Raw genomic sequence first — 22,974 nt, forward strand, 5'->3', positions numbered from 1 at the left:
CTATATATATATATATATATATATATATATATATATATATATATATATATATATATATATATATATATATATATATATATATATATATATATATATATATATATATATATATATATATATATGTGTGTGTGTGTGTGTGTGTGTACACGGCATTAAGCTCGCGGTGCACGTATGGTACTTCCCCGTTCCCCGCGGGCCTCTCGGGCCTGTCTCAGCTCTCAGTCTGTCTCAGCAGTGCAGCAGTACGTCGAGCTTCCTCGTCTGTGCGAGTTATGCCGTATGTTGGCCTGTGCGCACTCTCTACTGAGACTAATACCTTAGATACGTATTCTCCGTGGTTTATCATGTACTCGTCTTTATGGTAAGGTGAAGTATTAGAGGTATGGTTACCTGAAGGAAACAGTGTTTTATCAATTTAATAATTACATCTGTTGTTCGTGTTTACTGAGAGCCATATATATAGCCCTAATCACTACGTAGTACCACAACGATATAGCAGTAAACAGACAAATATAAATTATTATATGCCATTATGGTGTAAACAATCTCTATATATCTTTGTGCACACCTTTGTACATACGTAGCTTCATCACTATTTAGTTGTTGGGTGATCGTATGTGATTCTCCCTTATAATATTTGAGACATACCACATAATCAGAAACTACATTGACAATGATTAATCACACGCCACTACAGAATCAACTATGAATATGTAATTCACCACCACGGTCGTCTGCTGGTCACCCAGCTAATCTTTCCCATTACGGACCTCATAGACCGATCTTCGGGTAGGACTGAGACCACAATACACACTCCACACACCGGGACAGTGAGGCCACAACCCCCTCGAGTTACATCCCGTACCTATTTACTGCTAGCTAGGTGAACAGGGGCTACACACTAAGAGGCTTGCCCATTTTCCTCGCCGCTTCTCGGGACTCGAACCCGGGCTCTCTCGATTGTGAGTCGAGCGTGCTAACCACTACATTACGCGGTGTGTGAATGAAGTGTGTAAGTATATTTACTCAGACCAGGGACGAAAGTTTGAGTTACCCTTACGTAATAATATATATATATATATATATATATATATATATATATATATATATATATATATATATATATATATATATAGAGAGAGAGAGAGAGAGAGAGAGAGAGAGAGAGAGAGAGAGAGAGAGAGAGAGAGTTTAGACTATATATATATATATATATATATATATATATATATATATATATATATATATATATATATATATATTATTTATTTATTTATTTATTTATTTATTTATTTATTTATTTATTTATTTATTTATTTATTTATTTTATTTTATTTTATTTATTTTTTTTACTGTTATGCCACCACACCCCTTCACTGTTGTCCCTCACACACACGGCAAGGCAAGAGAGGCCGGGGAGAGCGCACACAACACTACGCCTGTATGAGCCTCACGGAGGCTAGACACCGGATTTTATCCCGAGTCATCCTGTATACTGCCAGCGAGGAGACGCTCCCGTTTAATGGCGTACTGGCCGTGCCCCCTCGCCTTACTGTATCCCTACGGCGGGTAGGGTAAGCAGTCTGTAGCCTCGTCTCTGGCGACGCCCCCATGCAAAAGCTATGGGAAACAGGGCAGACCGGAGTACAAAACTCCAGCAGCATAAAGATCCCCTGAGACGCTTATGTCTTTCTAACTCGGGTGACAAGAGTAGGTTTCCTTGGTTATCTTCCTTGCGTAGTTCATTCGCTTAACTCAAGTCCTGAGTGGTATCTAGTCCCTTAAGGCTATCCCAGGAGCAGTGAGGATAAGAGAAAACCAGCATTCTCCAAAGTTTGTTTGTTGAGAACACAAATCGGTACATCATTGGCGAGACTAACCCGCAACTCCTCCCAAACATCGAGCCAAGGAATATATATAGAATCCTTGTACAGTACCAACCTGCGCACCTCCTCACTCTCTTGTACATCAATTATACCTATGACTCCTAGCCAGAAATTCATTTATTAGTAATGCATTTTACACAAGGTCAAGAATCACGGTTACTGACATAAACATGAATAAATAATTCTGGTTGCGAGAGAAAGAAATGCCCCCTCCACACTTCCATTTTCTTACAGGTTCTGTCACCGCGGGGAGGGGAGGTAACTCAAACACCCCTTACGTAACAATATATATATATATATATATATATATATATATATATATATATATATATATATATATATATATATATATATATATATGGATGGGCGATATGGACTAAAAAAAATATTACAGTAATTTCTGGCATTTATCCCGATAACGATAGAAATGACAATGAAATTACCAATTCAACTGATGCCCCAAAAACACATACTGCTTTAAAAGAATACTAAAGGCTACTAAACTACACCAATTATCATTTGCCTGAATCCTTCCTTCTCCAGTTTGGAGTGGCAACATATCTTTAGCCAGGCAAAACGCCACTGCCTCCATTAATTCTTTCCATCATTTGCTTTGCTTATCATATGGTAGGGAATAAGCAAATGTGTCACCAATTTTTCATTTGGTTAGTTTTCTTACAGGAGGCTTCGGCTGAAGTGGACACTGTTGCTTTGGCTGCATCCATACGCATTTTCTGGCTCTCCTTACTCCGGCTTGTGTTGGTGTTTGAGATGGTGGAACAAATTGGTGGTGTTACCATCCTTTATAGTTACGTATAATTTTTTGTACAAACTCTGCATATAACAGAGGTTAGCTCCTCGTCAGACTTATTGCAACCAAACCAGTTCCAGATAATCGAGCCTCGTTTAGCAATGAGCTCCTTGCTCTCAGATCTGCCTTCCACCATGTTTGTTATGCTTCGTCATGTGAGCTGCACTGCATGTGCGTGGTTGCGCACAAACAATGTCACCAATGGGATTATCATTTTTGTCGAGAGATGACAAATTCTTACCATGGGGGATTTTTTGACGATATATCACAAACAATAAAATATTTCCCATTCCTGATACGTATATATATATATATATATATATATATATATATATATATATATATATATATATATATATATATATATATATATATATATATTAGGGAGACAGTGGCGTATAGTAGATAAGGTGTTGAGCATGGGATCGAGGAGATGGCCACACGTAGGTTCGAATCTCGATCCCCATGTACTACCTTGAAACTGCCATTTGTCAAGTGGTTTAAAGTTACCTATATGTCACCATGATACCCAGGTTCTAGGTGGTTACACCAAAGATGCACTTGGGTGGTGATATGGGCCCTAATATGGGTACCGGTAGCTCAGTGGTTAGAGCGCTGACTTCACAAGCCAGAGGACCGGGGTTCGATTCCCCGACCGGGTGGAGATCTTTGGGTGTGTTTCCTGTCACGTGTAGCCCCTGTTCACTTAGCAGTGAGTAGGTATGGGATGTAAATCGAGGAGTTGTGACCTTGTTGTCCCGGTGTGTGGTGTGTGCCTGGTCTCAGGCCTAACCGAAGATCGGAAATAATGAACTCTGAGCTCGCTCCGTAGGGTAACGTCTGGCAGTCTCGTCAGAGACTGCAGCAGATCAAACAGTGAAACCACTATAAATAAAATTACCTGTATATATATATATATATATATATATATATATATATATATATATATATATATATATATATATATACACACACACACACAGTAAGTCTTCGTTATACGGTACATATGCATTCCTGAAAACCTTACCGCATATCGAATTTACTGTATACCGAACCCATTATAACATGTAATCATAGGGAATGCGTTCCAGCACATCAAAAGTCACCCTGTGGAACAACTTGCTTGTTGTGTAGGTGTCCATATGTCCTCTACGTGGTGGGTCCTTTATTGCTGCTGTAGGAAGAGAAGTACAGGGCGGCTTGCGAAGGGACAAGACGTTCCCGGGGCAAGCCGTGACAACACACTGAGAGCGATGCGCGGGAACTGAGGTGCCAACTCAGTTTTATTGAAGAACTGAATTCGCATCGCTACCTCTTACAAGGAACACATAAAATACTATCCTACATCTCCCTCCCCCCTGCACGCTCACAGCACACAGTGTCTTGAGCGTGTCTCCTGTCTTTGATGCGTGATGAGCGACGGGGCAGAGCGGACTGGGGCGACTCTGCTTCAGGTGGATTGGCCTCCGTGGGCAGCCGGTCCTCGGGCGGGGACATGGACTGGCGAAGGAAGCGGCGGTTCCTCCACCAGGTACGACCGCTGGGCATCTTGACGAAGTAGTCACGGGACTTGCCGATGCCCATGACGGTGCCAACCTTATGCCAGCGCTTCGTCGTTGGGTCCTGGACATGGACTACGGCATTGAGGTCAAGCGGTGGGAGAGGCCTGGCGTGTGCGTTGTACTTGGCCATATCATCATGTAGGCGAACAGCAGCCCGACGATCACAGCTTTCTGCTCTGGCCTGCCACTGCTTTTGGAAAGCCTTGGCGTGAGCCGGGACACAAGAGCGAAGAGGGTGACCGTAGAGGATCTGGGATGGGGAGCGACCGGTGTGGTTTGGGGTGTTGCGAAGCTCGAGGAGGCCCCTGTCGAACGCCTCACAATCCAGGTCTCCAGTAGGGGCCACCTTCTAGATGAGGTGCTTGACCGACTTCACAGCAGCCTCTGCGTGACCGTTCGATTGTGGGTAGTGGGGCGTCGACATGTTGTGGCGGACTCCCCAGTGCTCCAGAAAGGCGGCGAACTCCTGGCTGGCAAACTGTGGGCCGCCGTCCGTGCGAAGGCGAACTGGTACCCCTAGGTCACGAAAGAGCTGCCTGAAGTGACGAATAGTTGCCGAAGAAGTAGTATCCACACCACAAGACACCACAACAGGCCAGCCGGACAGTCGGTCAGCGACCACGAGGAAGGACTTCCCCGCAGTAGAGAAAAAGTCAGCTGACACCGACTCGAAGGGCCTGGTGGGGGTGTCATCGCAGAGGTGGGGTTCTCGCTGCTGGCTTGGCTGCATCACTTGACATGGTGCGCAGGCGCGGACTGTGTTCAAAATGTCTGCGTCAATGCCAGGCCAGTACACTGCCTGTCGAGCTCGGCGTTTCGTAGCCTCGGCTCCTCGGTGGCTGTCGTGCAGGCGGGCCAGGGTGCGACGGCGAAGAGCGGTCGGAACAACAACCCTAGCCCCGTACAAGACGAGGTTCTCCTCACAGTACAGGTCCTCGCGTAGTTTCCAATATGGGCGAAGAGTATTTGGAAGGGCCTAGCGGTCGCTTGGGAATCCCTGCCTAACGTGCTGAAGGAGCTCTACGTAGGCAGAATCTTCATAGGCCGCCCACCGAAGCTCCTCCATCGCTGGGTCGCTGGGACTCGACTGCTCCCAAAGTGACAATGCTCCTGACGGAGAAGCTGGTTTCGGCATCAAGGGCTTCATCATCGGTGGTCGGGTTGGTCACTGGGATGCGTGAGAGGGCATCAGGAATGCACAGCTCTTTCCCCGGGCGCCACGTTGCGGTGAAGGCAAAAGCCGCTATCTTCTCCTTCAAGCGTTTCAAACGTGGGTTGTCAATGGCATCTAGTGTGTAGCTGTTGAGGATAGGGACAAGCGGGAGATGATCCGTTACAAGGGTGAAGTGCTGCAGGCCCGTGAGGTAGAACATACACTTCTTCATAGCCCACACTACCGCCAGCAACTCTAACTCGATTGTGGCATAGCGAGTCTCCGTATCCGTCAAGAAGCGTGAGCCACACTGTACTAGACGGAAGTGTCCTCCCCCGTGGTCTTGTAGGAGAGCGTATCCCAGGCCGTACAAGCGCGAAGCGTCCGTTTGTAGGACAGCCGGAAGGTCAGGGTCAAATGCTGCGAGGACTGGTGGACTGGACAAGGCCTTCTTGACACGTTCGAAAGCCTGGTCGTGGTCAGGGGTCCACATGAACGCTCTCTTTGGGCTCATCAACGGGCGGAGTGGGGCAGCAGCGGTATATATATCCGGAGAAAAGTCAGCCAGTTGATTTGCAAGGCCCATGAATGACCGCAGGTCTGTGAGGTTGGCTGGCTTGACAAAGTCCGTGATGGCCTGGACCTTCCCAAAGTCTGCTACAATGCTGTCGTGAGAGAGCTGGTAGCCGCAGAAGGAGACTGCTTCAGCTGCCAGAACAAACTTCTCAGCGTTTAAGGTAATGCCATGTGACCTGCATCTTGCCAGAACGTTGTTGGAGGTGTGAAAGGTATTCCTTGTCAAACAACAGGAGATCGTCCACTACCTTCACACACTGCGTCAATCTCTGCAGAGCCAGGTCGCTCCGTCGACAGAAAGCGTCTCCAGTGGCGGCAAAACCCATGGGGCCACGGAGGTAACGGAAGCGGCCGTAAGGAGTGATGAAAGTAGTAACTTGTTGGTCTTCCTCGGCCAGAGGGATTTGCCAGTAACCACACAAAGCGTCGATTGTTGTGAAGTATTTGGCCTCTGGTTCGACACTCCTGATCGCTGTGAATGGCATAGGCGACGGATGGGCCAGGAAGGACACCTGGATGTTTAACTTCGACAAGTCGGTGGTGATGCGTACGCCTCCCCTGACCTTCGGGACGACAACCATCGGGTGGCACCAAGGAGATGGGTCCTCATCAGCTGGAGTGATGATACCCTGCGCCACCATGGAGTCTAACTCGGCCTTCACATGGTCTTGGTATGCCCGGGGAATCAGCCAGGGTGTGTGGACGGCGAAGGGCTTCGCATCTTCTCTGAGATGAATCCGCATAGGCGGTCCCATCATAGGCTGCAGCGGTGCCTTTTGTAGGTCGTCCTTCTTCACAAGAACATCTGCATACTCTTGGAGGAAGTACTCCTTGGCCTCTGCAGGAGATGTGTTGGCATGCAGTGGGAGTGATGGCGACGGTGCAGGAGGTGGGGCAACTGCGGAGTCTGGTTGCCTGTGGCACTGTACAGTGGCCACTGGCGTAGCATTTATCGATTCCCGAATTCTGCCGATGGTACTAACGGTGTCGGTTATCTGCCATGGAAAGTCCTTTGGTATGATGCCTAAATCCCTGCAGTGCTGCCAGGAGAGCAAGGGAGTACTAAGGGAACCTTGTACATCAATCCACCCTGAACACGACAACTTGCCATAGGTGAGCTCCACGTGGAGGGAACCTAAGGCAGCGGGCATCTTGGACCCATCTGCGTTGTCGTACTCAAGCAGGGGTGGCGGTTGTAGGTTACGCCTCGTGAGGCCCAGGTGCTGGAGATGCTGTGGGCCTATCACCATGGTGTTGGCGCCTGTGTCAGGTATCACCTCCATGCTACTTGACCTCTCACCGTGTGTGACGACCACGCGTATGGTAGGAGAAGGCGTGGGCTTGACCCGAGCGGTCGACTGGACTCTGCGTACGCTACTCGCTTGCTGCCTGGTAGACCTGGGGACCCCTGACGGAGACTGTGTTCGCACCACATGGATAGTGGCATGGCCGTTTTTCTTCGACTTCTGAGGCTTGGGTTTCGCGGAATGTTGACTCTTGGGCCTGGAAGACTTGCAGAGTTTCTCGAAGTGTCCATATCGGCTGCATGCCTTGCATTGGACAGTCTTAGCTGGACATTTTTCTGTATATGACCAATGCCCTGTCGTGCCGTAACCATGGCACACTGCCTCCGTAGCAGGGCAGCCTTTGGGGCCGTGCTGTTGCTTGCCGCAATTACTGCAGGAAAGGGGCGGTGAAGACACAGCCGAACGTGCGTCTGCCTTGGTTCTATGGTCCGTCTTCTTGTCTTTCCTGTACTGAGAGACAGCACGGACTCCAGGAGGAGCACGTAAGGCCAAGGCAGCCGTCCTGGTGGCCTCGTAGGAGCGGCACAATGTCACGACGTCCGCGAGTGTGGCGGCAGCGTCGAGGGCGATGATCTTCTGCACTACTTCCTCGTCCTGCACACCAGTGAGGATGCCGTGCTTGAGCCAGGCTTCTTTACACTCTATGCTGTGAGCTTTGCAGACATCAATCTCTTCAGACAAACTCTTGAGCCTCACAAAGAAGTCTGCAAAAGACTCTCCTGTAACCTGTTTGCAGGTGGTGAACGCCCGCCACCTCAGTGCCTCATTGCTGGATTCCTTGATGTGTTTCTGGAGAATATCGAGCACCTCTTCGACGGGAGAAGTGGAGCTTGGATGCACCTGTAACGTGTGCTCCAGCACTCTCTGAGTCTCCAGTGAAAGGCACATCCGTAACTGGATCAGCTGTTCGGGGCGGGGCAGGCTTGCTATGTCCACCATAGTTACGTAATCTTCCCATTTCCGCCTCCATTCCCTGAACTGTTGGTACGTAACATCCGAAGGAAGAGGAGGTGGGGGCTGTACAGCCGCTCTAGGAGTCGGTGGTGCAACAGGTGGGCCTGGCGGGGCAGAGGTGCTCCCAGCAGTACTCGAAGACTGTGGTGTAAGCAGCGCCGGTCTTGTTAGCAGAGCTTCAAAACATGCTGCGTCTTCTCGCCGCTGTTCTTCCCTCTCGGCCCGTGCTGCGTCCTCCCTGTCTGCCATCCATCGGAAAAGTGCTTGCACATCCATGGATGCTGAGGGCGAAGGAGGAGATGAAGACTGCTGCGAGGCTTCCTCAGACTGTACGGGTGGTGGTGTTGCCTTCTTTCCGCCTTTCAGCATCACTCAGGGTGACTCTGGAAATTACTACGTGACCAGCGCCTCAACGGCTTGAACCGGCACGAGTACAACAGAGTACACAAGACTGTACAGACTACCCTGAAGCTGAATGCAGTGCGTGATGTGCGTACGTGCGTGTGTCTGTGCGTGTCGGTGGTGTACGTGTGGTAGTGCTGGATGCTCTGTGTATGGCAACACCGATGAAGCGGCGGCGGCGGCCCGTGGAGTGGGGCACTCGGGCTGCCGGTAGGGGTGGGCAAGAATCGCTATTTTGAGAATCGCCGATTCCGATTCCAGAGGCTGTTGGAATCGCTGGAATCGATTCCACCACTCTGCCAGCAGAGCCCGCCTCCCGGGCGGCGTGGGGCGCGGGACAGTGGCAGTGCGTCATGCCCTTCACTTCACGATTCCGGAATCGATTCCACCACTCTGCCATGGTGAAGCGCGACACGGGTTCCCTCCCTAAGAGCATTAGCTACACTGATTGCCCACCAGAACAGAACAGAATCAGAAAAGGAAAGATGGGGAGGGGGAAGTGGGGACAGAAGAAGAATAGATGGGTGATAAGAAGGGAGCTTCAGTAAGAGGGTAAAGTCACTGGGGCTTGACCCAGGCGCAAGATGGACTTTTGTGGTTACTGAGCGTTACGTCTATTATAGAAGTTCTTTATAGAAGAGATGGACGCGGCAAGGGAGGCCGGCACCAGACCAGGGGGAGCCAAGCAGAGCGCATTACTACCGAGCACGCAAGAGCAGAGGACCGCCAATGCCACGGACGAGGGCGACGCACCCACACGGAAGTGGCGGCCAAATCTTTACGTCTTCAGTGCAAACAACAAACACCGTGAAGCAGGAAGAGTGAAGTACGTGATAGTAGGAGGGGAAAGGATGACACATAGAGAGGATGGGGTGAGAAGTACTTCCGTATAGCGGAGGGACCTACAGTTTTACGTGGGTTCCGAACCACGGATAGTAGTAGAATTGGTGATTTGGGGTTGTAGGATATGTTTTAACTTTATTAGCGAGGTTGGTGAGGGGGGGGGGTTATGAATATTTTATTTGTGATTAAATGCATGTGATGAGTGGATATTGGTGTTTGGTGGTGTCCGCCGGGAGTGGTCCGGTCCTGGAGTATCACCCTGTTCTGGGGATATCAACCTGCTATGGATATAAGTAAAGGATTAAAAATGTCAATTGGATGGAGATGGTTTGTTTTGTGAGGGTGGATGACGTGACGGCGAGATGACCGAACAGTTCCGCGTCCTCTGTGGAGGTGATGAAAATGTTCCCGCGTTTTGTGCGTTCACAGTACCTTCCATCAGTACTGGCCCCTCCATAACAGACGCGGGGGGGTGCCGCTGCCGGAACGTCATGTAGACGGCCGGGGGGCCCCATTGCCGCGCCGTCAGAGGGAGGGGTGCGGTTGTTCTCGTCATTCGCCCAGCATTGGCCGCTCCCAACTACCTCTGTGGAGGTGATGAAAATGTTCCCGCATTTTGTGCGTTCACAGTACCTTCCATCAGTACTGGCCGCTCCGCAGTAACAGACACAGGGGGTGCCACTACCGGAACGTCATGCAGACGGCCGGGGGCCCCATGCCGTGCCGTCACTGGGAGGGGAGCGGTAATGCTGTCCCCGACCCTTGGAGGTGGTCCGGTGCCCCCTTAAAGCCTAGGCTGCGAGACGGAAAAATAATGCATAAAAACAAAAAGATGAATACAAAGCCATAAGACAAAAAATATGAAAACACCACTAGGCGTTGGCACGCGGGCCCACTCCCGTAGGAAGGGGCATGTGATGGGGGTGTGGGTGATGCCACTCTGACACCTGGAGTGGTACTGTTAGTAGTAAAGATAAGTGAGAGGGAGAGTGTGAAAGGAAGTGAAAGGAGGATGGATGGAGAGAAAATAAAATAAGGTTTGTTAGTGAAGAAGTGATAGGGAGGATGGATAGGAGTAGGAGTTAGTTAATAAGAGGGAGTGAAAGAAAGGTGAGATGAGAGATGATGAAAGAGGGGGAAGAGGAGTCCGTTATCTGTAGATAGGATCAGGAGGTTCATCTGTGGGGTCAAGGAGGGTGGTGTGGGGTAGACGTCTGTGTGGTCGTGGAAGGTTTTTCAGGAAGTTGTATGTGTCTGTGTGTCTGTCTGGAAACGTGTTTAGTTGTTTGTTTATTCTGTTGTAGAGTGTGATGTTTAGTGGTAGGATGTTGGACTCCTCATGAAGAGATGAAGAGGTCCGGAAGTCGAACCACTTCGTTCCAAGTGCGAAACGAACTGCTCGGTTCTGGACCTTTGTAGTTTTGAAGATTGGAAGGGGCTGAGAGAGACAAGGCAAGAGGGCAGTATGTTATTAGAGGAAGAATAAAAGCTTTATAAAGGTGAAGTTTCAGCTTAGAAGTACTGTCGCGAAAACGTTCCAAGTTGCTCAGGGCCCCTGAGGCAGTGGCGACTTTTTTACTTATATGGGTATGAAATCTAAGGTGATTGTCGATGGTGAGGCCAAGGACAATGTTGACTTTGCTTATTGGGATGGGTACAGGGTTTGGAAAGTTTTATAAAGTGAAATTTGGCGGGGCTGTTTGGATTTGGTGTTAAAGTAGGTAACCTTAGATTTTTCTGGATGGGAGTGAATGCGCCATTCTAGCTCCCATAAGCTTGTGGTTGTTAACTCTTCTTGAATTTTGTCAGTAAGGCGATCTAACGTTCTGGCGCGCGCCAATTGTGTTACATCGTCTGCATATTGAATTGTTAAGGAATCATTGTGGGTGGGACGGGGTAGGTCGGCGGTATACATGTTGTAGAGGGTGGGAGAGAGACGGAGCCTTGTGGGACTCCGGCCTGGGGGGAGAAATAAGCGGAGAAGACGCCCTGGTGTCTGATTCTAGTTTCTCGCTCGTCCAAGAAACTGCACAGGATTTTTGGGTTAGGGGGTAGATCAAAGTTATTGCAAATTTTGTATTTTAATCCTGTGAGCCAGACTGTATCGAAAGCTTTTTTCACGTCTTTTGTCACTAGTGCAGATTTATAATAGGGCGAGTTTCCATCTAAATACGTGATAATACTGTTAAGGGCGTCTTCGGTTGAAGCATTACTACGAAAGCCGAATTGCTGGGGACCCAGCAATTCGTTGCTTTCGAGGTATGATCTTAACCTTTGATTAATTAACCGCTCGAAAGATTTACCGAGTATTTCCAGCAAGCTTATGGGGCGATAATTTTCAGGGAGATGTAAATTTTTGCCGGGCTTCGGGATGAGTGTTATGTTAGAAATTTTGAATGGTTTTGGGAAGTACCCGGAGGAAAGGGAGGCGTTGAAAATTTTTGTGAGACTGGTTATAATTTCTGGGGGAAGATTTTTGATCATTGGCCAGGTTATACCTGTTGGCCCGGGTGCCCGTTTTGGGGTGTGCCTGAGCATCTTGGAGACATCCTCCTCCTCAAAGGGTGTTGTGAGATAGTGGTTTGGATCTAAGCGTGTTAGCTGTGGTGTGTTGTGAGGCAGCGTATTTTCTAAGTGTTGTTGTACGTGTGTTGTGATGTTGTTGATGTGTTCGACACTGGGCCCGTAGGCAGGGAGAGGGTGAGGATGGAAGATGTTTTGCCAGTGTGTTTTGAATGTGTCGGCTACCTGGGCTGGGTCAGAGATGCGCACGCCGTCCACTAGGAGATACTGAATCTCTCCCGCTGGCATCCCTCAGCCTGTGCACCATGTGCCAGAACTGAATGGGGTTTTGGCAGCGGCTCCGTCAAACGGGAGACCATAGTTCTCCAGTGGGCGCTGTGGTCATCTAGCAAGCTGTTTATGATGTGTCTGCGGAGGATGTGTGTGTCTCTGTGGTTTTGAAAAAAGCGTGTTTTGTAACATATTTGTAGTCTCTGTGTTCTGATAGAGGGTCTGAAGTCAATGTGGATTTTGTGGTGTTTTCTTGGGATGTGTCTGTCGGCTGATGTTATGATGTCGTTGTGAAGTCGCTCAAGGGCCCTGTCTATCTGTGTGTGTGGTAGGCCCTCGAGATGTGGTGTTTGATGTATGTCTGCAAGTGTTTCCTTGAAATGTTGCCCACCACCTCTTCCTCCTTTATATATAGCCGTGTGAAGCCGCAGGCATCTGGCATCAATCACCTGACGTCACAGGGTATCGACCGATCAAATAGTGTTTTCTCCCTTTAGATGCCACTGCTCAGATTCCATTGGTTGCATTGCCTTTAGTGTGCATCAAATCTAGTGGAATCGTCAGGAATCGATTCCACCCAGTGGAATCGATTCCATCAGTTCTGTGGCGGAATCGCTGGAATCGATTCCGGAATCGTATTTTGCCCAGGCTTAGCTGCCGGGCAGTGTCTAACCAGACGCCTCACAGAGTGGGGGTATGACATATGCGCTCCTATTTCGCTGGACGATGTTTGCCGTCTGCCTTGCTGTCTCTCTGCAAGCACACGCAAAACACCGAGGAACACTGCACTGCCACTAGCACCGCACAACACTGTCGAAACACTGCACTGACACTCGAAGGCTGAAGGGTGGCGAGGGACGCGTAGGCTGTCTGCCGGCGAATTTCTTCCATGCAGCTACTCTCACTGCGCCATGTGGAACAACTTGCTTGTCGTGTAGGTGTCCATATGTCCTCTAAGTGGTGGGAAAGGCCATGGACACACCGAAGTAAAGTAGGTCCTTTATTGCTGCGGTAGGAAGAGAAGTACAGGGCGGCTTGCGAAGGGACAAGTCGTTCCCGGGGCAAGCCGTGACAACACACTGAAAGCGATGCGCGGGAACTGAGGTGCCAACTCGGCTTTATTGAAGAACTGAATTCGCATCGCTACCTCTTACAAGGAACACATAAAATACTATCTTACAACCCTACAGAAATTAAAATACATTAAAATAATCATAAAAAAAAGTAAAGTACTGCACAAAAGAAATAAACAGAAAATGTTTTTATTTACCTTTCAATTGCCATGTATTCTATCAGATGATGTCCTACCCGAGGCTAAGGGACAGTAGGGATTTCAGCCTCATCTTCTGCTGAGTGGGCAGACAAAGACAAGACATCGTCGTCTGCACTGTCGGAAGCAGATGTAGAAGGGCCAGCTGTAGCAGGGTCGGCAGGTGTGATAGGGAAGACATGTCTGACTGGCTTGAAGAACGAGTAAATGGAGAACTGTTTAGTTTTGTTTTTCATCATAGATTTCTTGATAAATCTTGACACTTTTCTCTATGTCATGAGCAACTTTGCTACTCCTGGCAGGATTTGGGTCACGTTCCTTCAAGGTTTCCAGAGCTTTTTCGATACTACCAAGATATTCTCTAAAGGCGGCGTCACACTAGCACTTTTCCGTCTTCTTTTTCCGTCAATTTTCTGACGACTGTCAACTTTTGCAGACGGTGGGCGTTACACACAAGCTTGCTTCCGCCTTTGCCGCGCTTGTCGATTGTAAACAAACATGGCTCCTCATTCACCCCAACAAGCCGCGGCTTTTTTGCACCTTATAATGTAATCAGCTGTTCTTTCCCTACCCCTCCTTTTTTTTTTTTTTAACTGCATTACATAATATTATTACTTGCATGCATTACTAATTAGATGAATAAATGGAATATTAAAGGGTCTATTGTAAGCACAAATATATTGATAATAATTATGACAAACATTTAAAGCTGGTAGTAGGCTTTAAATGTTTGCCATAATTATTATCAATATATTTGTGCTTACAATAGACCCCGTAATATTCTATTTATTCATCTAATTAGTAATGCATGCAAGTAATATGTAATGCAGTTAAAAAAAAAAGGAGGGGTAGGGGAAGAGATAAGGGCTTCGAAGGTAGTCAAGTTAAAGTCAGTACTGTTAGTGGCGGGGGAGGTGTGGCGTGGATGACGTCATCACCGCTGCCCCCGGCGCTGGACCCTCTCGGATGACATGAGCGGATACCGTATCTGTAAATTTTTCTTACCGTATATCGAATCGAGGGTAGTAATTTCTAAATACCGTAACTGTGAATTTACCGGATAAAGAACTACCGTATAACGAGGACGTACTATATATATATATATATATATATATATATATATATATATATATATATATATATATATATATATATATATATATACTCTTCAAGTACACCTACAGACGCTATAGGCCATAACATATATACAGTGGAGACTCAATACTCGAACGTATAAATAATAGAACTTTTCAATAGTCGAATGCAAAAGTTTGACTTAATACTAAAAGAAATACCTATTAGTCGAACGTATGGCCACGTGGCTGTAAACAAAGGAAAGGGTCTCTCCCTTCCTGCCGCCCCACGCGCCCCACCGCCGGTCCACCACAACCAGTTGATCACTTGCTGTCGTAAGAATAATGTTGTCCTGTGCTTTCTCTCCTGGTTTTTTTTTTTTTTTTTCATTTAGAAGCTTACCTGGCACCGAAGAGGCTTGTTAGTGGTGAGAATAAGCCTACAAGAAAGAATGTAGGGAACCATCAAAAGGAAATTATTGATAGATACGATAAAGGAGGAAGAATAACCAATCTTGCAGCTGAGTACTGTATGGCTAAATCTACAGTAGCCACAATACTGAAGAAGACGGAGCTCATTAAAAGAGCTGATGTGGCGATTGGTGTGAAAAGACAATTTAAGCGATCTGCGGCAGTGGAAGAAATGGAAAAATTGTTGATTGGATAAACCAAAGGCAGATGGCTGGTGATTCTTTGTCAAAGGCCATAATTTTTGCGAAGGCTAGGCTGCTGCATCGTGATCTTATTTCTGATAGTACATCTGACTCCAATGATGATTTTAAAGCAAGTAAAGGGTGGTTTGTGAATTTCAAGAAAAGAACAGGAATTCATTCTGTTGTGAGGCACAACATGCCCACAAGTGCTGACAGTTGCCGCTGAGTAATTTGTGTCTGAATTTAAGAAATTTGTGGATAAGGAGCGCTTAAGCCTTAAGTCACCAATCGCGATCTGTGTAGTTTCCATTGTTCGCCAGCTGGTTTAATTCACAAGTTGGTCCTGCCTATCGCGCCGAACTGTCGCTCTTGTGGAAGCCCTATTAAAAAAATATATATACTAATATTCATGCCTACATACCTCATAATATAATCGTTTGGTTATTTATCTATGTGTCTGATTGAAAATGACATAAAAATATGCAAATATATGTTCCTAAGGGTGCAAAGTATGGATGTACCAGTGTCCCATCAAAATATTTTTTGCAAGTCTAATAGTACATATATACCTTATCACAAAATTGTCACAGTTTCTGCATAGGATAATGCTCCACTCAAAAAAAGCGTAGAGCAATATCACTGAGTAGCATTTATAAAAAAAAAACAATTTTCGGAGTCTGTGCCGAAATAACCTGGCCAACATTACCGAAACCGAATTTTCCTAACTGAATCACAACAAGCGAACTTGGTATGCCTTTTGATCTCAGAAAGTTTCTCAGAGTTGGCACTGTCCATTTTCTAAGTTCATCCTCACTAATATCCATAGTGTTATCCATAGTGAAGTCGTTGTGAAGCGAATGTGGCGATGGCTCTTAACACGTTAGATTTGTTTACGTTTCGATAGAACAATCTCGGTGCATGTTAGACAATATAATCTATACTGTTAATTTCCTTAAACTATTAATTGTTGTGATTTTCTGTATGAATATAATTCATGTTAATTTTCATGGAAAGAAAAAGCCATTAAAACTACGTGATATCACTGTCTCTCCCACCACCCATCGTAGGAGTTGGTGACACAGTGACATATAGCATATGTTTACTCCTGATGAATGTTGTCAGCTCACAAGCAAAGAAGACGGGAAGAAAATCGCCAAAATATAGCCCAAAAATGCCCAAACGTCTATTGACGTTCCCCGAGTCTTGCGTGACGAATGTCTATCGACGTGTCCCGAGTTTTGCAGGTTAAGTTGTTATTTTGAGCAATATAGTACATTTATATCATGCATACAATAAACACTGTATTTATCTTGTATTAAATCTATATTTGGTTGGTACTTAAAGCATGTTAATTTTTTGGGTGGGGTAAATTCGTATCACTAGAACAAATTAATTCTATTTCCATTAATTTCTATGTAAAAAATTGATTTGATATACAATTCTTTTTATATACAACGATCGTCACGGAACGATGTATGTATGTATGTATGAATTTATTTCATCTTTTATGCACTGCATTGTCATATACCATATATCGCTCATTCTCTATCGTTATTGTAGCCCAGTGGTTCTTCCCCTGAGGGCCAAGGAAACAGTATAATCCTTTTTTCTTCTTATTTATTATGTACACTGATGGTCAGAGCGGAAGGCGCGGTACCTGTGACATCCTGTGAAGGAGATTAATGACAGAAAATATGTTTCAATGATGGTATTCACCTAAACTAGTAATTGATTGGGTGCCCTCGTGCCTTCTTGACCTTTTCAAGTCTCTTGGGAAGTGAATCACCCAGGTGGTGGAGATATTGAGCGTCAGTATTGTCCCTTATGTCCTGAATAGTGGCTTGGAGGCGTGGGAGGGAGGAGGAATCTCTCTCCTTTAGCTTCAGTTTTATGTACACCCAGAGATTTTCTATAGGGTTAAGGTCTGGCAAATTTGCGGGCCAAGGTTTTAAAAGGCTAACATTGCAGAAATCAAACCAATCAACAATTAACTTTGCCATATAGCACGGTGCACATCTTGCATGAAGGTATCAGCATTGCACTTTTCCATACATTTATCTAACTCATCTAGAATTAGCTCAAAGTAGTTATTTTGGCTCATACGAACATTCTTAGGCAAAAACACTATTTTTTCAAGATCATAGTAAGAAAACAACCCCACACCATCAAAGAATCTGGGTTTTAATGTGTGTTGTGTAACGTGAATCGTAACGGTCACTACCGGGTCTGCGGTACACATGGTTTCTCTGGTTGTCTGTAACCTGAAAGCTTGCCTCATCTGACCAAAGTACCCTCCGCCAATCTTTGTGCTGAGACACAAAATGCAAGCCTGCTGTTAAGGTGACCATTTGTGAAGCAAGGTTTTGAAACTGCGCGGCAACTCCATTATCCCATGTCGCCTTTCACATATCTCCGCACATTCCTTTTACTCACCCCACCCAGCAAAGAGGGTTCCTGGCCTTAAGTTCCTTGCTGTGTATGCGAGGGTTGGCCTCAAGCTGTCTTCGAATAATATTCAGAGTTATCTAGCACACACTGCACTTACGGCCTTGAGGCTTGTAAGGTGGTGGCGAAGCGTCTCTTCCTCCCTCACGATAAATTTTGGTCCAACGTTGAAAAGTTCTGAGAGCTATGCCAGTGTTGGCAGCAATTTCTTGATTTGACTTATTTTCCCTCAAAGGCATAAATAACTGAGATTTGGGCCTTACTAATTAGTTTCCTAGGTCCCATAATACGTAGTATTAGGGCACAATGGTAAGCTCACACATCCACAGAAAGGGGCCGTGAGGGGGGATGAAAGAAAATTCAAATTCAGGCACACGAACTACAGGCGAACGTTGACTAAGGAAACATATCATCTGCTTTGACTACTATAATAGAGCTGCAGAGTCGTCAGATAACGACATACAGCCCACTCCCTGGAGTCAGACAGCTGGCCTGCTTTGAGGATGCTGGGTAGCAGTTGGCCGGTATTGGGTGGTTTACTTGCCCCGGTCAGCACTGGGCTCCACGTCAGGGTGACAAAAGCAGTGGGTCTCTGGTTGACCCTCGTCCTGTTGTTGGTGAGAGGAGGGTGGAACAGACTTTTGCGAGGTATGGTCCGGGGTGTGGCTGAACCCCGCGTCTCGGTTAGGCTACCTGCTGCTACTGGTGATGGCATGAGGGATGAGATGGGAGTGGGCACTTGGCACGGCAACCGCAGACGAGGTGTGAGAGGTGATGGTGGACAGGCCGGCCGGTTTGGTGACTTGGGAACTGCAAGAAGACAAGAGAGACCTGGGGGCTGTGGTAGTGCCACACCAGTCAGAGAGAGAGAGAGAAACAAAAATGCCAGGGTACTGGGGTCACGTATCACTCAGCGAAGAGGATAGACAGGGTGTTACTGTGTTAGCATATCAATTGGCGGAGAGGAGAGAAAGGCCAGAGTACTAGGGTAGTGTATCGCCTTGGGGAAAAGAGAGAGGAGCTACAGACTGTAGAGAGAGAAGCTCAAGTCTGCTTTTGGATGGTTGGTGGTTGGTGAGATTACCACTCTACCGAGTGGCGCTTTTGGATGGCTGGTCTTGCTCCTTATATACACCTCAGGCCTCCAAGGGTGATGTGCTGTGCATGCACCTTTTATGTTAGGCCTCCTGCTGTGGTGCTGTCTTTGGCTTCACATAGTTATCCTGAAAATCTTTCCACTGCCATGCCACTTTCCTACATTTCTTTCTTGTATTTTAGCAGGCTGTTCTTGAAAAAATGTTATTTTTAGGTAGACATCTAACATCAATATTTATTGTGTAATATAGTGTGCCCTATCTTAATTGGAGAAAAAAGTAGGCAGAATTAAAGTTGTAGCCTGTGTGTAGGTGATGGGATATCAACAGTGTACCTGTAAACATTATGAGAATATTGGATACTAAAGCACTGACAAGCACCTGTTTCATGCATGAAATGCATTGAAAAGAAGGAATGCATGATATGCAGAATCCCTGATTGCAAATAACAAAAAATAACGATATTGATGTGTGAGAGGCACGTGCAGTGCCTTAATTTTATAACATGATATTTACAAAGGTGTACAAGGAAGCCTTAACCACTTCAGTACCATGACAAGTTTCTATATTCATTCTGCTTACTATTTGGTGATTTTATACAGCTTCAAAAACTCATGTGGGGGGATTAGAATAGTGAAGACTGTGGCCATTAATCTTCTGACCCTTATAGACCTTTCTTAATGTCAATAAAATGGTCTAATTGTAAATAAATCTCAAGGTAAAAATGTGTCCCAGTACTGAAGGAGTTAAACAAAGACTATATGGGCGATAAAAGTTTAAGAAGAATTAAGGATATTGTAAGGAGTAAAAGAATATGGCAGAACCTTGAAAATATCCAGAAGAGTATTAAGGACAGAGTATGCAATACCATGTTACTCTTTATGAAAATACTAATGTATCCTATGGCAAAGTATCCACTAGAGTGGATAATGTAATTATGCATTTAAGGTTAGGCTATAAGTATTGTTGGCAGTTTACTAATGGTGGAGATGGTATATTCCTGTAAACTTTGTAATGCTCGTGGATAGTTCTCATTCCTTGCAAACACTGATTATCTGTCCAAAAATAGAAGAATTTGGGATCCAAGACATTATAGATGTTGCTAAGTAAGATTGTTGTATGATCAGTGACAATGTGATCCCTACCATCCTGAAAAGTACACATTTTTTGCAAATAGGATTTAGAATTTCCTATGTAAGGCTTCTCTAGGTCAGTTGGGTGGGCGTCACAGCATGCTGTCTGCTCCCTTTGATGTATTTTTTGTCACTAAACCATTTGAATTTGAATTTGTTACAAATTGTTAGTACAGTAAGTCCTTATACGGTATTTCATTATCCGGTAAATTCACAGTTACAGTGTTCAGTAATTACTACCCTCGATTCTATTTACGGTAAGAAAAATTTACAGATACGGTATCCGCTTGTGTTTTGTTTACAATAAGCGCCACTGCGCCACGCCACGCAGCCACCACGTCCACAACTCCACATCAGTCTCTTCCCGCGTTTCTCACTGAACACAAGTGAAGTCCTTACGGCGTTTTTTTTTTTTTTTTTTTTTTTTTTTTTTTTTTTTTTATTATTATGAGTAAGGGCTATAATCCCTACTGTCCCTTAGCCTCAGGAGGGACATCATCTGATAGAATTCGTGGCGAGTGAAAGGTAAATAAAAAAATTTTCTGTATTTCTTTTGTGCAGGACTACATTTTTGTTTATATGACTATTTTCATGTATTTTCATGTGTGTAGGGGTGACTTTCGACGTGCTGAAACACATCCCCTATTATTACATGTTTATAATAGGTTCGGTATACGGTAATTTCGATTTGTGGTAAGGTTTTCGAGAACGCATATATACCGTATAACAAGAACTTATTGTACACATTCTTGATATTAACTAGGTGTTTCATTCTTATAAATTTTAATTATCCCCACATATTTATATAGTATGCACCTTTGATTAAACATAAAAAAAGGGAAAGATTTGTAATGTGTTGGCATCACTGAGCTTGTAAGTTCATTCTTACACATCAGTGTTAAGTATCTCTATTTTTTTTTTTTGTAATTTGCAGGTTAGCACCTTAAGTCAAGAATGGGGATGTTAATGTCGCCAGTAGTTTGCTTCATGCTGCTCTTCATTGCGTCAGAAGTATTAGGTGATGATGCCATGATGAGTGGAGGGATGCAGACTGGCACAGCATTGACTACACAAGTCAAACTTCTTTGTGATCAAGATGGTACTACTCTGGCTTGTGAGAGAGGGGGTTATCTGTTGAATGGTAGGGTGGTGACCTCGCTAACATGGGAAAACACCACTTCTTTCAATGACAGCTGGCCAACTCTGGATGCCAAGGCAAGTATATCCTTAACCTATTAAGGCTGATTCACAATTGCTCTATTATGTCTTTGTTTCATCACAACCCATAACTGTTCCTTTAGCCATGCCATATATTCACACTGTCCAGGGTTACCCTGTCTCATCACGTTTTGTTAGTGTTCTGTCATCAGGTGCTCTTTAGGCTCATTCTTTGTGTAAAGATGGAACATAGGTTTGAGTTGAAGAGGTTTGCAATAATTACATTTCTACTGGAAGAAGAAAAGTTCAACCATAAAAAGAAGCAGTTATGGGTACATAAGCTTTCAGGAAAAAATAAATTGAAGATGAATACTGGACTGTATAAGGAATTGGAAGATGATGAAGTAAATTTTTCTCAGTACCTCAGAATGTCAAGATTTGAATTCAACTATTTGTTGAATTGGATAGATAGAGATCTTTTTAAGAAAACACTACTTTTTGGGAGGCAGTATTACTACCTCTAAAGAAGATTGGCTGTGTGCTTAGGGCAAGTATTTTTTTTATTTCTACATTAGGTTAGTACATAATAGCACCGTCATATCACTTCAAAATATTCTTGGAAAGAATCCATTATGTGATGGTGCTGTGATGTAATGGTGACATGAAGGTGATGAAACTTTGTGTGAACAAGTCCATTGAATTACATGTAAGAAGTTCTGACGGAACAGTGATATGATGTGATGAGAAGGAGACATGATGAAAAGTGTGGATGGGCCTTTATGCATAAAGATTGTCACCTAAAGACCAGATGGCTTATTGCAGCTTCTTTTATTTTATTTATTAATTAATTGATTGACTTATTTACTGTTATAATTATCATTATTTTATTTATTATTATTATTATTATCTATTATTATTGTTACGAACTTCTGACACCAACTGTTACGACTGCCCCCTCGCCCTTGCAGCTTCCACCACACCCATTGACCAGGAACTCGACCACTCACCACAGACAAGAGGCAGGACAAATGCAGTAACTCACCCAGGATCATAGACATGGGCTTGCTGGCTACACAGAAGAGAGGCAGCACACTCATGAGCACCTTTCACTTACTGGTTACACCAGGCAATGACTCAGACAGACACAGAGAGGCAGGGTAATGACAGGCAAGGCACAAGTTTTTAGTTTACTGGTACAAAGAACAACTTAAAAGAGTACAAATCATGGCTACATACACATGGCGGTAGTGGACACAGCAAGACAGCTTACACGGCAGGGAGTGGCGAGAGAGCATGGATGGTGGGAATGGTTAGATGGGGCGAAGTAGCATCTTGGAACCTCTATCTCTCTCTTTTGATGTTGGATGCTTTCTAGACCTGGCAAACTGAGTGCAGACTGCAGTTTGTGTCTTAACAGAAGTGGACCCAGGGCAGACTAATCATGATCAGCTCTCATCATCCCAGCAGGTCAGCATGGATTCCCTGCTGATTGGCCCATGTCTGGGCCAATCCTGCTCTGACCAGCCATCTACAATTCAACGCCATCTCCGGCAGCAAATACAACATTGCCAGTCTGCAGCAATGCCAATGTTTGTTGTCAGTATATCTCCTCCAGCTGCTGCAACATTATTATTATTATTATTATTATTATTATTATTATTATTATTATTATTATTATTATTATTATTATTATTATTATTATTATTATTATTATTATTATTATTATTATTATTATTATTATTATTATTATTATTATTATTATTGTGCTCCTCCATTTAGATGATAAGTCTTACTTCTCTGTTAAAGGGGATTGGTTATTTATGAACCCAACTTAAGCTTGACATTTTTTATGTTCCTTCAG

The 22,974-nt window shown here is 45.1% G+C and overlaps 2 protein-coding genes and 1 pseudogene across 2 annotated transcripts in view; 1 reads left to right on the plus strand and 2 right to left on the minus strand.

Moving 5' to 3' along the window:
- The first annotated feature begins 212 nt into the window (after positions 1 to 212).
- LOC123519786 overlaps positions 213 to 22,974 on the plus strand; it is a 112,120-nt gene continuing 89,358 nt past the window's right edge. The window contains exons 1-2 of the mRNA XM_045281292.1: positions 213 to 361; positions 20,890 to 21,170. Coding sequence (XP_045137227.1) covers positions 20,910 to 21,170 — 261 coding nt within the window. The 5' untranslated portion in view covers positions 213 to 361; positions 20,890 to 20,909. The remainder of the gene's footprint in view (positions 362 to 20,889; positions 21,171 to 22,974) is intronic.
- LOC123519784 lies at positions 4,039 to 5,029 on the minus strand (annotated as a pseudogene).
- On the minus strand, positions 5,297 to 8,618 carry LOC123519785. Its single transcript, XM_045281291.1, has 2 exons — positions 6,176 to 8,618; positions 5,297 to 6,120 (listed from the first exon to the last, which is right to left on the minus strand). The coding sequence occupies exons 1-2, from the start codon at positions 8,616 to 8,618 to the stop codon at positions 5,297 to 5,299; spliced, it is 3,267 nt and encodes a 1,088-aa protein (XP_045137226.1).

This window comes from Portunus trituberculatus, chromosome 46 (assembly GCF_017591435.1).
Source record: "Portunus trituberculatus isolate SZX2019 chromosome 46, ASM1759143v1, whole genome shotgun sequence".
In the NCBI taxonomy this organism is placed as follows: domain Eukaryota; kingdom Metazoa; phylum Arthropoda; class Malacostraca; order Decapoda; family Portunidae; genus Portunus; species Portunus trituberculatus.